The sequence below is a fragment of the Girardinichthys multiradiatus genome, chromosome 4, assembly GCF_021462225.1.
Source record: "Girardinichthys multiradiatus isolate DD_20200921_A chromosome 4, DD_fGirMul_XY1, whole genome shotgun sequence".
NCBI classification, from domain to species: domain Eukaryota; kingdom Metazoa; phylum Chordata; class Actinopteri; order Cyprinodontiformes; family Goodeidae; genus Girardinichthys; species Girardinichthys multiradiatus.
Window position 1 is genome coordinate 14,546,976 of NC_061797.1, and position 17,653 is coordinate 14,564,628.

A 17,653-nucleotide genomic window follows, 5' to 3' on the forward strand; every position below is an offset into this window, starting at 1 on the left:
AGAATAATTGGAACAGTTTAATTGTTGAGTGGATCCATTTGCACAGTTAGTGAAGCCATTTGTCTATTACAGTGAGTACACATATGTAAAGTGTACATTCTCTATGAGAGCAAACAACAGAGATAGAAACATAAACATTTTATAAATGAAGAAAATCAAATATTACCTTTGGAGGGCAAATTAGAGAGACAATATTGGCAAAGCAAGGTAAACAGATATATAAGGTGAAACACAGACTGCAATGAATGTGCGTTTGATTTAAGGCAGAAGAGCAAGAGCAAAAATGCCTTTACAACACTGCCCCCATCTGCCAAGCAATGGAACTGCAGGCCAACACTTTTTATTTTTTTTTGTTATTCTGGGCATTTTGCACCACCTACACTTCAAAGGAGTGTGCTCAAAAGAACTGTGAGCTCTTTCATACTGATGATTCTTATGATACATCCAATGGCTGCGTAAGTCTAAAGGGAAAGCTGGTTTTTCATTTCATGTTGTCCAGACGTCTATAATGCCAACATTGGAGAGGGAGAGAGAGAAAAAGCATCCGGAGATTAAGTCCTGAGTGTAGAGTTAGTTTGATCTGAATCAAAATTAAAAACTTGAAAATTTTCTGTATCCTCTGCAGAAATGTCTCGTCAGTGATGAGGCACAGTTAGGGTGGGAAAACCAAGCCTTCTGCAATGTTAAAAGTAAAACTCAACATTAAGAACAGAGTATAATCCCCTCCATCTATTCTCCAAAAAACCCATCCTGGAGTGTGAGTTTCCAGACTAAGCGAGAAATACAGGTGATGGTTCATAAATCACAAAATAACTAGCTACTTTTCTATTTTCTCTTTTTTTGTTGTTTGTTGTATTGTTCTCTCTCCCTACTGCTGCTTCCCCTGTCTTCCATTCTTCATGGATATCTGCCATCTCATATCCCGTCAATAACCTGTTAATGGACTCCAGCATTCAGGTACAAGTGTCTGCCGATGAAAAGTAGGCATATAAAGGCAACTCTCTGGCATACAAGCCTGAGGGACAAGAGCGCCTCTGATGAGCAGCCGGCTGAAGACAGAATAGAAAGGTGGCTAGCACTGGAGCACCCAAATATAGCAGCAGAGTCACAGAGTCAGTCAGAGCTGGGGGCAGCTAATTTTGAACAATGACAAGCCATATATAATTCAAATTAACTCTGGTAATGTGCAAAGGTTTGCTTAAACTAACTAAATATGCTTCTGTCTTTATTGTTGTCAAACTTGAAGTAGCATTTGAAACTGCCAGATGATTGCCTTGTTTGTGATGTCTGTAGATATGTATTTTGATAATGCTGCGTGCAGGATGGACAGAATAAACATGCTTGAATTAAAAACAAGGCAGGATTTAGCTGATAAAAATATGTTTCTGAGGTGTCTGTAAGGTGAATAGTTATGTGAAAATTCTTTACTTATACTTGTGAAATAAAATGTGAAAATGAACAGAAGGTATTTAATCAATTTGCTCCAGAAGCTTCATTCACTAATTTATAGTAGACAAAGTAGACTCAAATTGATCATTCGAAAACTTAAGTGTACATTACTTTGGAAGCACTCCATTTGTTTGCAAAGTGTAAGTATGTGTTAACAGCATACAAAAAAAAAACATACGGAACGCACGGAAACATAAGGAAACATAGATAACCTTACAACGGCATACTAAGAATTCAGTTTTTTATATTGGACAAATCAGCACAAAATGTAATATCATTGTTCATGCATTCTCAGTTCTAACTCAAGTGGTTTTCCTAAGAGACATCTTCACATTGGAGCTCTGCTGCTCAATAACAACTTTACATGATAGCAGTAAAAGTGACTGAGCAGATTGCAAATGCACTGGCCTTTATTAATATAAAACAGTCACAGATTTCCTAAGTGTGTTTAAAGGCATCATCAGAGAAACCATTCCTGCACCAGACACAAAAGTGTGAATCACAACAATGGACTAGTAACATTTTCACAACAGCATAAACTGTGTTGGCTGTATGCTGTTAAGGCATGGGACAGTTACCTGGGTTAAGGTATAATGAGGTTTTAAAAAGTTAGGAATACAAAACTGTAGAAAATATGTCATACTGTTCCTCTGCTTCAAACTCGTTTTCTTCAGAAGACAAGCGAAAGTCCGGGAGTTAGTGGAGCTTTTCTGGCTAAATGAAGCATAAAGTTGCACAGAGCTTCTCCTTCCTCTTCCTGTCACTGTGCTCTGCTAGTCAGCTGGCTGAAAGAAGGCATCACACTTTTTTGTCACTTCTGAAAAACACAGGTTAGGATATTTGGAAATATTACCGGTCACAACAAACAGGGATATTCATGGTGTACAAACTAGAGGAACTCCACTCAACCCTCTTATTAGGGTAACACTTTTCTAGGGGGCAAGCTACAAGCGTGTGTCTGTTAAGCAGCTATGTGCACAAAACCATACTATTTACCCATAAATATCAGCATTTCAGACTCCAACTGTTATTCTTTAAATGGCAGAATGATACAAAGAGCTAATGTTCTGTACAATAATTACTATTATAAAACTAAAACTAAATTTAGTAAATGTGCTTTACATTTTTTGCTTTTCAATGTTTTATATTGTTTTAGCAGCAGTAGGAAAATTGTTGATTATCTGCCTCAAATTAAAGTGGTAAGATTAAAACAAATAAACATTTATGTCTAAAAACGTTTGTGTAAATGCTGTGAAACAGTAGCATTTTCACTCAATGTTCTGGGCAAAATTCATTTTGAACCCTACCTAAGGCTGGTTTTGCATGGAAATATTTGTTACTGATCTTTTCATGCACTAAGAAATGCAAAATAAGCAAAATTAAGTTGTTTCCATCTGTTTCAATCACAGAGCCCTAATAATGATAGCACCAGTACCATGTTAATATTACATTATCCAGCATATCTACCTGTGGATGCAGCTGCTATGCTCAGTGAGGTGGTAGCTGTGATACTTTCCAGGCACAGATCAGCATCTGTTCAACACATTTTATCACAGCCCACTACACTAAGAGATCAACACATGGCTGTAGGCCCCTGTTTCCCCTCTAGAACAACAATCACGGTATATCACCCGTATCAATATTTTAACGATCCCACAAGGCAGCCTTTTTAGGAGTTGTTGAAATAATCATGAGGTGCTTGTTTGGTAATGCACTTTGCTTCAATGAGTAAGTGGTGAAAAAAAAAAGAGCTGGAAACCAGTGAGACAGAGGCAAGCTGACAGAGACAGCTCATTATGTATGTACTACAGCGAAACCAATCTTTGTTGAGCCTGTCCTCGATTGTTTTTAAAGCATACTTTACTGGACGCAATCAAATTAGCAAGAACATCACTGATACGGGGTAATAACCCTAAATTGAATTTTTGCACAGGCTAAAGTGTCCCCTCTCTGCAGAATCAATTGCTGTGAAGAGAAAAGGAGGGCAGGGAGAGGGTATTCATAGTTAGCAGACCTTTAAAAAGTACACCAGAGATGAAAGCATAAGAGGGCTATTTTCACGCTCCAGGAGCCTACAATAATGTCTGCCTGCCGAGTACTACACCAGATGCAATCTCACCAATTATGCTAGCTTATTTGAATTACCTTCAACCTCCTTTCGTTTTAGGTGAGGCTTCCACTGCTGCATTTGCATGAATACGGTTGTCTTTCATTGTTTTTGGTACCACAATTCGCACACAGCGTGCTCTGGCAGCCTTGTGTCAGTGCTAAGTGAACACACACTATGACAGCAACGAGCAATTAGCCAGACATCCTCCTGTTAGCTATGCCACTGGCTGACACTGCTGTGTGTTCTGCTGATGTGAGCCAAGTATATCATTTACTCAGCTAACTGTTGTGGCTAACTCGTTACTGTAACACAACAACATTTTGTCCATTCTGTTTACTGAGATGTTTAATGAACACTCACTTAAGCTTTTATCATTAAAAAGGGTCAAAGGTTAATGCAAAAGTAAATGCCCCCATATTTTTGACGTTGGTTTTAACGTTGGTTTAATAATCTACTGCATCCCATAATGCAATACAAACCTGACTAGGGGAAGACGTTTAGCTCAAGCTTGCAGCGGTTACCTGGTAGCTCAGTTGGATTGAGGTCAGATCACATTCACACCATAAACGAACCACTCTAGAGTTTGTTTTGAACCATGCCTAGACCGCCTTCTCCAAACAGTGTTTTGATATACACCCAGTGTGATTGCTGTGTTCACATCTACACAAACAAACCGCACCAAGGGGGGAAATGAACCAGTTTGTTTTAAATGGACAAAACACCTCAGATGTGAAAATATCTTTAATAGGCTGATTTCTAAAACAGGATAAGACTGAGACTTACTGCCCTGCATGGCAGCATGCTCATGTGTTGGTAAGCGTTTTTCTCCTACAAGTATTGTTCTTACAGTCTGACCATGGTGGCAAAGGAAGCAAAGTGAAACCATATCTAGGGGCACACAGCCAAGTTGTTTAGATATGACACAGTAAATTTACCCAAATAAAAAACAGCTGCTTATGAACACAGTTTCTGACTTGTAGGGCAAACTGATTTGTATTAGTTATCCTTCTAGAGAATGATTTTTGGGTTTGACCAAAATGTTAGCAGCAGATCCCTTTAAGTCCTATAAGCTGCAAGTTAGACTCTACAGGGGTCAGAGTTGCTTGTCCAGTACATACCACAGATGCTTGGTTGGATTGAAATCTGGGAAATTTCGAGGCCAAGTCAACACCAAACTCAAACTTTTGTTATGCTCCTCAAACCATTCCTGAGTTGTTTTTGCTTTGTGGCAAGGCGCATTATCTTGCTTAATGATGCTATTGACATCCAGGAATTCCATGAAAAAATGTACATGGTCTACAAACATGCCTAAGTAGATCATACATTTGAATGGATGAATGGTTGACATGGATGGAGGGATTCAAAAATTTGCAACAGAACACTGGCCAAACCATCACGTTGTCTCTACTGAATTGTCTTCTTTCCATAGCACATCCTGGTGTCATGTGTTCACCAGGGTAGAGTTAGGGTTAAGGTTAGCCTACCACGCTCACCCAGACACAATGTGATGTAAGACTCTTTACTCTGCTCCCTGGTCTAGTTCTGATACTCAGGTGCCAATTGTTAGTGCTTTGGGTTGTGGACTGGGGTCAGCCTGGGCTCCGTTTCTCGTCTGCACCTATACAGCCCCATATGCAACAAACTGCAATCGGCACCTTTACTCTCATAATCAGCCTTTACATCTTCAGCAATTTGAGCTGCTTTTACTCGTCTGTTGGATCAGATCACATAGGGAAGCCTTGCTCCCTATGTGCATAAATAAGCCTTGGTGGCTCATGAACCTGTAACTAGTTCGCTACTGTTCCTTTTTAAGATCACTTAGATACTGACCACTGCAGACAGGGAAAATCTCTCACAAGCTGGAGTCTTGAAGATGCTTTGACCCAGTCATCTAGCCATAACAATTCTGCTGCTGTCAAACTCTCTTAAATCCTTTAGTTTGCTAATTTTTCCTGTTTTATCACGTCAGCTGTAAGGGCAAAATATTCACTTGTTGCCTAATACATCCCACCCACTAACAGGTGCCATGATGAAGAGATAATCAGTATTATCCACCATCTATTCATTGTCAGTGGTCACAATATTATACATTTTTGTCGTATCAAAGGATCTGTCTTTTTTGGTAGAGTATCTTTTTAGCTTCTAATAACCTAAACAAGGTTCACAATGCTTGTACCTTTTGTCTCATTGTTCTGTGTTACAGGGGAAGTCTATAGTATCAAACCTGACTTCAACTAATTCACTTGGTGCTCCAGTTAGCAGAGAGAAAGTGAATTATTGTGTGAGCTACAATAGCCCATTACCTGTGAGTTAAAGAGCTCCATCAGTCCACGACAACTTCTCCCCATCTTCCCCCACCCCCGGTGAGAAGAACGAGTTAAGCACTGAATGCCAGACAGCAAGTAATGAGCAGGCCGCAAGCCCATTTGTGCTGGGAGAGAATAGGTCTCTAATGAACCGCTGAAGACACTTAGGTCCACTGAGTCAGGACTGAAATGTGCAGCTGGTAGCCAATAGGAGCTTGTGCCAATTCAACCAGAAAAAAACGGGACTACTTGTTTTCCCTTTTTTATGACGACACAAGTTCTTCTTCTGAAGAAAAATTATTGGGTATGTGAGGAATTAATTTTCAGCTGCCACCACACCGCTTCTTTTGCATTTGAAATATGAGAAGATAACTTTCTCACAGCACTTCCTGAGTCACAGCAGAAATAGTGCACTTTCAGCATTTTTCATCGAAGGCATCATGCTCTACCCACTGCTCCTTACTGAAAAGGTCAAAGCTTCTGTGTTTTACGAGTTAGATTAAAAATACAATCATTGTAAAAACAACATCTCGATGTCAAAGATTTACAACACTGGAAAAACTATACTCAAAGGGCTTCCCTTGAAAAATGACACTTTGCTTATACAGTCAGAAGGTGTGTATAAATAGAAAGACGATGGAGTTTAAACAGGGAGGTTTATGGCTTTCAGACTATAGTCACATTATACGTGGGAGTGCCCTCATTTAAACTGCTGTTTCGTCTAATGAAGCCTTTGTTGGGAAAAGACCACAAGCTCTCAGCATGCTGACAGACGGCAGTAATTCCCGCAACGGTAATGAGAGGATGATGCACAGTGACACCCACCCATTGCGTGGACGGCCAGCATCGCAGGCAGCAGGAGGGCTAGCATGATGTTTCAGGATGGGTTCAAACAGCAGGTCCACGTCTTCAGACACAGCACTGCAGGGGGAAAAATGAGATTTAATATGAAGAAATGTTAAAATAATGACAAAATAGTAGCATGGCAATATGGGAAGAGGTTCGGTGCAGATGTTGCAAAATTAAAACTTCACCATATTTCTTATCAAAGTGAAGTCTGTTTTGCGATGATCCATCAAGGTACTCTGTGCTATTATTATGAGCCTTTATTGTGAATGAGTTTTTTTAAGCTTGACAACATGTATCTATGTTTTAGACCATATTTTTGAATGAAAAAAGGAAGTTTTTAAGTTGTTCCCCCTGCTGTGCTGGCAGAGTTGGCTAGAACAGTCTGATTATCTGTCTGGCTAAAACACTTGGGTAAATGAGCATTGAAGAAGTCTCTACCATTTTAAAGTTATTTATCTGGCAGCATTTTTGGGCATCTTCTAATAGACAAACAAGTGATGTGAGACCATTGTGACTAGCTCACTATTAGCCTCTAACAAGGCTATAGTTGGTATCTGCTTCAGAGCTTTCTATTGGTGCTGAACTAAGGGGCTATTTCACAGCTTTTTAAAGAGTCTGGACTGCATTTGATCATATATGGTTCTAAATCTGAAATGCAGACTGCTTGAAGCTGAACAGTGAGTCTTTAAAGCAGGTCTATTTATGAAATATAAAAAGGAAGAAATCCAATGCTTTTAGGACCACCTCAGAATTACACAAGCATTGATAGCACAATATAAGGAGTAGTGAAGCATGGACCTTGTAAAACCTATTATCCATTTTTAGTTTTTTCCTAAAAATATTACTACGATTTTTCTCATGAAAGCAATATCTCGTGATGTCTTTTCTTTTTGGATGCATCGTTATACCCCAACTAATTATTCATGTGGGTGATGTTTAAAGAATTATGACAAGTCTATATGGTGCTGAATCATCCAGTATGAACAACTTTACAGACTAAAATACTAAAGAAAAACATCTATATGTTTCTCTGAAGGTGACTCCCTCAGCTTTTGTTCTCTGGCTTCCATTAGACTTTTTCTATTTTTTCTTTCAATAGAAATAAAGCTGTGATGACAAATGGGGACTTCCAAAGTTGAGTGGAAACATCCAAGGTATTCTCTCTGCTTGCCAAATAAATAAACTACTTTAGGAGGGAGAAGAGATTGACAAAGCTATCTTCCCTCTTCTCTGCCCCCCAATGTAATTAATATTTATGCGATATCCATCCCTGCTACACTAGTAGAGGTCACTGTTTGTCTATAAATTGCAGAGAGCAAATCTTCACTCTTTATTTTAGATAGTATTGAAGTAGGTGTTTTTTTTTTTCCTGTGATAAGAATTCACCATTTAACGAGTGAGCAAAAACACTTAGGATAACTCAGTTAATCATTTCTTGCTAAAGCACTTTACATTGTACAGGTACATCTGAAAAAATAAGGATATTATTAAAAAGTGAAACCCATATATTATATAGATTCATTGCACATAGAGTGAAATATTTTAAGCCTATATTTCTTGTCATTTTAATGATTAAGGGTGGTTGGGCCTCCTCTTCCATGAATTACTGCATCAGTGCAGAGTGGTATGGAGGTAATCAGCCTGTGGTTCTGCTGAGGTGTAACTGAAATCCAGGTTGCTTTGATAGCGACCTTTAGGTTATCTGCGTTGTTGGGTCTGGTGTATCTCATCTTCCTCCTGACAATACTCCAAAGATTCTCTATGGGCTTCAGGTCAGACCAGTTTGCTGCCCAGTCAAGCACAGTAACACCATGGTCATTTAACTAGCTTTTGGTACCTTTAGCAGTGTGGGCTGGTGCCAAGTTCTCCTGGAAAAGGAAATCGCTATCTCCATAAAGCTTGTCAGCAGAAGGAAGCATGAAGTGCTGTAAAATTCCCTGCTAGATGGCTGCAAAGACCATGGACTTCAGAAAGCCCAGTGGAGCAATACCAGCAAATGACATGGAACCCCAAATCACCACTGACTGTGAAAACTTCACACTAGACCTCAACCAACGTGGATTCGGTGGCACTCCAGTCCTGCTTCAGAGTCTGGGACAAAACAAAATGCAAACTTTCCTTTCATCTGAAAAGATGACATGATATTGTAATTTTTTTGATGTATCCATATATAGGATGTAGAAAATTCCTTATTTAAATGCTAACATGTTATAATTATCAAATAACTCTGTTTAACACTGTAACACTGTAAAAATGCAAAGTGCTGGTCAGAAACGTACATACACTTAACTTTGGCATTCATGTCAGATTAATATAGGGCTTTTAATTAAGCATTTGAACCAGTTTTTGTTGTGGTGTAACTATACAAAATATAATTTAAATGAATTTCATGCAAAAGTGGGAATTAATTGTGAGTTTTCTCTCATCCACATAGGCTAAAATGTATAAACAGACATAAATTAGTGTTTCTGAACAGAAATGAGAAACTCCCTCACTTCTTTAGCCATCTGCTAGGTCCTGGCACAATTCTGCCTTGACTTTGAAATAATCTTATTAGCAGAATTTGTCAGGCTTTAAGTTGTTTGGGTTCCTGGCACAGATGTGACTTTCAAGTATAATCCAATGTGTGTGTGGGGTTCTTGTCTGTTTAGAATGCCAAACTGCGTCAAAGTTTCACTCATCTGATCCAAAATGCCCATCTCAGATAAAAGGTAATTGTTCAGGATGTTCAAGAATAACCCAGAAACCACCAATGCTCAAGCCTATAAAATGGAAGATCTTGAAACAGCAGTGTCACTGTCCATCCTGAAGAGAGTTAACATCACCATAGACTGAGAGTCTGATGACCAAAAAATAGGCACCTGCTCCAAAATCCTCAAAAATCAACACCTTCAAACTTAACTGAAAGTTGAAGTTGCCCAAATGGACAAGCCAAATGTCTTCTAGAGAACAAATAAATAGTCAGATGAGACAAGGATTGAGTAACCAGGTCAATACATGGCATTAGTGGCATTATGCTGAAGGTCTGTTTTGCTGCCAGTGTTACTTGTGTATTACAAGTGGATAGAGCAGTGGTGTCTAAATCTTTTGTCATGTGGGCCAAAAATTGGTCAAGTCAAGAGTGCTTGTGGGCCAAATAAATAAAATAAAAAAAACTAACATCCACAAAAGTATATTGATTATATTTTTTAATTGCTCAACAATAAGCTCAGCATAAAATATGTTAATTAAAGTAGAAAAGGGATGTGTAAATCATTATAGACCTAAAATGTTAAAAGCGTTTTGCACGTTTGCCTTATAAAATTTCAGTTCCCAGATTGCAAATTCTATTATGCTCCACTAAAAAGAAAAAACAAAAAAAATAGTGCATCATCCTTGAATTGCAGTCAGAGGCTGCACAAAAACAGTCCAGGGGCTGCAAATGGCTCTTTGAACACCACTGAGATAGACTAATGATAGCTGGCTGTAACTTAGCTGGAACAGTGTGCACCCAAACTCTCATTTTTAAATCTCTTTAAAAAACATATTTTCTGTCAGCCTTTTAATACGTAGTAAGGTGTTGGTTTTATGTTGATCTTATGTTATTTTATAGCAGTTTTATGACCATGAATATTTCCTATTAGATTAATGTTGAATTTTTATTTGGTTCTGCTGATATTATCTATATTTTGCTTTTATCTGTACAGCACTTTGGCCTCTGTATGTGTTTTTAGGGGCTTTATAAATAACGTTGAATTGGAACTTTCAGTGAAATAAGTTTAGAAATGGATAAAATGGCTAACATTAAGTAACTGGAATGACCCCAACCCCAACTTAATAAAAGCTTTTGAATTTTGCCTAAAAGCTGAGCCAATGTCAGGAAATGAACCAAATTAGGTGTACTCTACCATTTCTGATAAGAAGAGTTGTCAAATATTTAGACCAGAATTATGCCAGAACATTGTTGGTGGCAACAAAAAGTGTTTGGTTTGTCTGCCACTTACTAATGAACAATGAAGCAAATAGTGTGAGAGTATGTCCGTATTTTAAATTTTGGGGGTTAGAGAAAATCCACATTGAATTAAAAGTGTTGGTTAAATAGCAATTATTAAAGTTTATTTGTTGTATAATCATACCACCCAGACAAAAAGCTTTGATCCAGTCTGTGTAAATCAGAAAAATATGGTATTTAATATCAGGGCCAGGCAAAATCAAAAAAACAACATAACTGAATTGAATTAAAGAATGGAATTAAAGATTTTATTGTCCAGTTATTGTAAACAATAATACAAGGAAATCAAATGGGCATCAGTGGTGCACCCCCTCAAAACATAAACACCAAACTTAAAGCGCAATAAATTATTATCTAAAATTCAACTCTAAATAAAAACTCCTTGTACGCAAGCGCTTGTTTGCAACAAGTCAGGCACCTCAGTGGAGCAAATGTTTGACATAACTTTAAAATACAATATCTGAGGAAGTTCTCACTGAATTTAAAATTCTAACACTAACTCTTGACTTTAAAAAAAAAAACACCATCCAAATGTCAAAAATACAGGAATCTCTCAAGGAAAAAAGTTCTTCTTATGATTAGAAAAAATACTAAAAGCAGTCATGCATCTTGACTCACAGCAGTAACACAGTTACATTCATTTAAATTCTTTGCACTTAAATAAATACAGGTCAGCAATGTGAGAGGCTCATTTCTTAAAAGATGAGAACCACACCTCAGCTGCTATAACCACTGTTTGGTTGGGATGGTGCCCAATGAACTGCCTGGTGAAAATTCAGCCTATCAGCTGTTATGGCTCGGTGGTATGAATCATTTTAGCTCTGTAGCTCCACCTCATGGTTTACCCAAAGGATTTTCCATGCACCTCCTTTTATAGCTTCAGCAGAAAGGTTGTGGGCTGAAATTTGGGCTTAGCGTTCAGTTTCCATCACTGCTTTGCTCGCCATTTGCCCAATGCAAATCCAGTACGACAAGTCAAAAGAGTGGGGAAAATGTTATTCAGGGACTGAGCTGAGACTTAAACGTTGGAGTAAACATTCACTGATGAAAAGGAGCAGATGCATACCAAAACTATCCTGTTCCTGAATGTCTTCACATGGATAGAATGAGCAGAAATCTGCCAACATCACAGACCTCAGACTCTGACTCAGGCTGTCCAGACAGCAGGAAGCCATTAAAGGGGTTTTCACTGAATGACTCAAGCACTTTACCACCACCTTGGCAGCACGCGTCCTCTTTTATTCCTTTCATTTTAAAAATTCACCTCAGTTGAAGTGATTAAACTAAGCTGAACCAACTCACAAGTTAAACACCTAAAGATAATCAAGTAAGGATTTCGGATTAAAGAAAATAGTAGCTATTACTACAGTACACTGATGTATCAAAACCATGACCAGCTCTCAGTGATGTTAGCTTGTAATGGTGCCATTTAAAGCCCATTATATTTGAGAGGAAGAAGTTGCTGAAAGACTGCGTGACAGGATGAATGTATGGCTTTCTTTTCAAGAATAGCTGTCAGCACATGAATCATAATCATCCATGTATTTCATTTTGTCACAGTGTCAAGGACTATTAAACTTCATACTAAGGTCAAAGAAAAGATAAATAATTATTTTTATTTTTTTTGAGTTTGCACAGATCATTAAGATTTTAAGTAATGCTGTGGTACCATTGTATTCTTTGGGGAAATTTCTGGAGGCCGAGGGTTCTCCAACAGTTTTGCCATCCATACTTCTCTTTAGTCCTTCTGAGCATTGGCATATGGGTAGCTTCACATCCACTGATACTGGGAGGACAGACATTTCTAACCGCAAAACGAGCACTTGAAGCTGGCACAAAAATGCAGCAAGCCCTCAGAATGACTGACTTTCCTTTACTCAGGTCATTTAATATATTACTTAGTCAAATTATACACCTGGTCATCAAACAGGTAGGAAAAGCTCCATAAATTTCAATCAAGTATTAAATCTGAGAAGCGGCAAAAAAAGAAACATTTTAATAAAGCTACACAAAGGTTTGATGTCCGTAATTTATAAACAAATTTATTACCCTAATAAATATATTATTTGTGCCTTAAGAAATGTTAATATCCCTTGAACTTGTTCATATGTTGCCATGTTAGAGCCTCAATCTTAAATGTACTTTATGTGGATTTCATGTGATAGTAGCAATAACTGACAGAGACTCAGAGCTGTTTGGCTATTATTTCCTAATGAGCAGGTGGTGCCCCGACTTGGTAATTTTGTTCAAAATTACTAACTTTGTTAATAATTGCATTTGGCACCTATTAATAGTTATTCATAGCCAAACCAAACCTGCTGCTGCACAACAGTGGTCAGAGTAAATGGGAAGTTGGATGGAGCTAAATAAAGGGAAATGACTTGAGAAAATGAGCCTAAACATACAGGTCCTTCTCAAAAAATTAGCATATTGTGATAAAGTTCAGTATTTTTTATTATGTAATGATGAAAATTTAACATTCATATATTTTAGATTCATTGCACACTAACTGAAATATTTCAGCTCTTTTATTGTCTTAATACAGATGATTTTGGCATACAGCTCATGAAAACCCAAAATTCCTATCTCACAAAATTAGCATATTTCATCCGACCAATAAAAGAAAAGTGTTTTTAATACAAAAAACGTCAACCTTCAAATAATCATGTACAGTTATGCACTCAATACTTGGTCAGGAATCCTTTTGCAGAAATGACTGCTTCAATGCGGCGTGGCATGGAGGCAATCAGCCTGTGGCACTGCTGAGGTCTTATGGAGGCCCAGGATGCTTCGATAGCGGCCTTTAGCTCATCCAGAGTGTTGGGTCTTGAGTCTCTCAACGTTCTCTTCACAATATCCCACAGATTCTCTATGGGGTTCACGTCAGGAGAGTTGTCAGGCCAATTGAGCACAGTGATACCATGGTCAGTAAACCATTTACCAGTGGTTTTGGCACTGTGAGCAGGTGCCAGGTCGTGCTGAAAAATGAAATCTTCATCTCCATAAAGCTTTTCAGCAGATGGAAGCATGAAGTGCTCCAAAATCTCCTGATAGCTAGCTGCATTGACCCTGCCCTTGATAAAACACAGTGGACCAACACCAGCAGCTGACACGGCACCCCAGACCATCACTGACTGTGGGTACTTGACACTGGACTTCTGGCATTTTGGCATTTCCTTCTCCCCAGTCTTCCTCCAGACTCTGGCACCTTGATTTCTGAATGACATGCAGAATTTGCTTTCATCCAAAAAAAGTACTTTGGACCACTGAGCAACAGTCCAGTGCTGCTTCTCTGCAGCCCAGGTCCGGCGCTTCTGCCGCTGTTTCTGGTTCAAAAGTGGCTTGACCTGGGGAATGCGGCACCTGTAGCCCATTTCCTGCACACGCCTGTGCACGGTGGCTCTGGATGTTTCTACTCCACACTCAGTCCACTGCTTCCGCAGGTCCCCCAAGGTCTGGAATCGGCCCTTCTCCACAATCTTCCTCAGGGTCCGGTCACCTCTTCTCGTTGTGCAGCGTTTTCTGCCACACTTTTTCCTTCCCACCTACTTCCCACTGAGGTGCCTTGATACAGCACTCTGGGAACAGCCTATTTGTTCAGAAATTTCTTTCTGTGTCTTACCCTCTTGCTTGAGGGTGTCAATAGTGGCCTTCTGGACAGCAGTCAGGTCGGCAGTCTTACCCATGATTGGGGTTTTGAGTGATGAACCAGGCTGGGAGTTTTAAAGGCCTCAGGAATCTTTTGCAGGTGTTTAGAGTTAACTTGTTGATTCAGATGATTAGGTTCATAGCTCGTTTAGAGACCCTTTTAATGATATGCTAATTTTGTGAGATAGGAATTTTGGGTTTTCATGAGCTGTATGCCAAAATCATCCGTATTAAGACAATAAAAGACCTGAAATATTTCAGTTAGTGTGCAATGAATCTAAAATATATGAATGTTAAATTTTCATCATGACATTATGGAAAATAATGAACTTTATCACAATATGCTAATATTTTGAGAAGGACCTGTACAGCCAGTGAAATGGTTTAGATACATGGTACCACTGGTACCACTGGTAATACTTGCGCTGTCTTAAGGGTACTCGGCATTTTGGTATTAACAATTTTATATACAGATAAGACAAGCCAAAACAGAAAAATAAAGATAAACACTTCTCAAAATAGGAGTAGAATATCTAGCAACCATATCAAACGTGTCTTAACCATGTTGTGGTCACCAGTTGGAGAACCAAATAGGATTTGCTGATGCCCAGCTCATTGACCAGGCTATTCACTGCAAGTAATACAAGCTAAAAGAAATGCATGTCTCTACTTTTATTTTATTAAATCAAAAAAGAACAAGTTCCCCAAAACAGGTTATGTCTATTTATTTGTGTAAAAAAACAACTGAGGCTCAAATTGCCAGAAATGCACATAAATGCTAGATATAGCACCTTTCATTATGTTTTCAACACATGGCAGCCATGTTGAATTTTGAGATCAAAGTTAATGAGAAATCAGTTTCTTTCTCAGCAAAACACAACAGATAGAAAAGGTCAAATTACTGTTGTGTTGCTTTTAAAAGTCTTGGCAGTATGATGGTATCAGGATAACTTAGTAATAAGTGAAGTGGTACTTGTTGTGGAACGTATGAGAAACACTGGTCTGGATCAAGAAATATTTAAGTATATGCTGTCTGCTTTGGCTAAGGTGGTGTTATACTTGCTGTAGCCAAGAGTTGAATTTTCTAATTTAAAATAAATTGGAACAAAAAATGGAAATAGAGGCTCTTATAACTATTCAAAAATGGATTTTAAAAAATTGACTATATAGTGATTATCACACGCAGGAGATATTTGAATGTAAAATCTTAAGCATTACGGATCAAATGAATTTATATATTTTTATTAATTGGACCTTTTTTAACCTGGCAGTATTCTAAAATAAAAATCTACCTCCGAAGGGAGACCAGGTCAAGACAGACATTATGACAACTAATCAATGCTCTATTTTAAATAAGGAGAGCATGAAAGATCTCGACTTTTACCAATTGTTTCATGTCAATAAAAAGTACTGTGCATCTGTCCATATAAGGATTAGATGGAATTAAGTAGTAAGCAGAAAACCAGGCAACAAATAAACATATGATTTAGCTGAAAGAGTTATAAATACTAAGGATGAATCCCATTTCCTAAGGTGACCCCTGATCCCTTGCCCTACTGATTCCCCTGTCATTTGGCCACTAATTTATGCTGTGGTTAAATATCCCCCCGAGAAATGGAACAGTCATAAAGCTAATACATCATCAGTTTTCTCTGATTACATGTATGCAACTTAATATGCCTGTGTTTGTCATGTAAGCAGTCATCAATCCTACAGAAGACAATATTTTTATGGGTTTTTTTTGTGTTTAAATGTTTTTTTTTTAATGTAGTGCCAACATATAAATAAAAAACAGCATATGCTCAATCTTTACGTATACTAATCATAAGGCATCCTGTTTACCAATGATTGGTCTGACTGCAGCCATACTTACTATAAGTATACCTGGAGTCTACCATTGAAGTCTATATACATTTAGCAATACATTTTTTGTTTTTCCTTGACAAGCGTGAAGAAACTTGGTGTTGCAGGATTAATAAGTGCTTACACAGCACACGGAGGCAAGTTAGGTCACATGTGTTTGTAATAAAAATTAGTAACAAGTGATCATACTTCTCCAGGTAGTGTCTCCTTTCTTATTGGAATATTTTAACCACTTCCTGGATTAAGTGTGAAGGGATTAGTAGCTGCTACTGGTCTTTCTGCTCCAGTTTATAAAATGCTTTGCTGAGCATCTCTTTAAACTGCTCTCTTTATGTTTTCTTTTATGTTATTTTTTTATGTTTTATCTTGTGGGATTTTTATGCCTGTTTTTATTGTGAAGCACTTTTTGACCAGTGAAACCTGCCATATCAGTAAACTTTACTTACTTACTCACTTTTTACTAGTTTTCTTTTTGCTCTTGTTTTTTCACGAATAAACATCTATTTTTTCTACTTTCTGACTTTTTTTTTCTATAAGGAAATGAGAGAGCCGTTATTGCTGACCAATGCAGTGTGTCGTTTTTACCGAATGGGGTCGCAGCCTCTTTGATTTAGCGTCAGTTTATTAGCTGGAATCAGTTAAACAGTATGTTGTGCTCTGAGCTTCTTTAAAGTGAGGATCCCAGATTATGCCTGGATTTGGGGCCAGTGAATAGCGCTACTAAACGGGTTATGAGAAGCTCCAACCTTCTGTAAATGTACACGGTTCCTCAGCTTCACAGCTGTTGCTACTGTTTTACTTCCCAAATAACCATACGGTCATTTAGTTACTGTAAACGAACAGCAGATAAACTCCGTTAGTTGGCTTTTCTTTCGCTCAAACATACATATGTTATCTTTACTGTAAAAAGGCGAAAGTTAAAACTCACCGACCGTCCAGTGGTGGTTGCTCAGCTCTCTGTCCTGACGATGTTATTTTCCACGGTAGTTCATTCCTCTCCCAACAAAGCACCGCTATAAACGCAGCCCACGCACTTTGATATGACGGTAGATTCAATTACTGCGACTTTTTTTTTCTGGGACTGTTTGGATTGTTTCATTGATTTGGGGGCTTGAAAGAAACCACTCCTTGCTGCTTTGTCCTGCGGTGATGTCATGCTGAGGCTCCGCTGTACCGACCCCCTTTGACTGCTTAACCATTTCACAGCCTGGCAGGCTACACTGTAGGTCTGAAGAAACATGATCAGCTATTGATTATTTTTACATCCCCCTTTGAATGGATGTGCAACAGTTTGCAACGGTTATATTTTACATTGATTACATACATTTCATATCAAGCCAAGATGTAAACAAAAACACAAACAAAAACAATGCAGATAAAAAAAAGCGCATCCATAAAAAAGCATAATAAACACAGACAGCTTTCACTCATATTTTT

The 17,653-nt window shown here is 38.2% G+C and overlaps 1 protein-coding gene across 2 annotated transcripts in view; it reads right to left on the reverse strand.

Annotated features, from left to right (window-relative positions):
- Nucleotides 1-17,387, reverse strand: part of cd276 (CD276 molecule) — a 134,945-nt gene extending 117,558 nt beyond the window's left edge. The window contains exons 1-2 of one of the 2 annotated variants that reach the window (XM_047363947.1): nt 17,149-17,387; nt 6,691-6,786 (exon numbers count right to left, since the gene is read on the reverse strand). In XM_047363947.1, the coding sequence (XP_047219903.1) occupies nt 6,691-6,736 (46 nt within the window). In that variant the 5' untranslated portion in view covers nt 6,737-6,786; nt 17,149-17,387. Of the gene's footprint in view, nt 1-6,690; nt 6,787-17,144 lie in introns of both variants that reach the window. The other variant, XM_047363946.1, reaches the window with a different exon arrangement.
- Between the last annotated feature and the right edge of the window lie 266 nt (nt 17,388-17,653).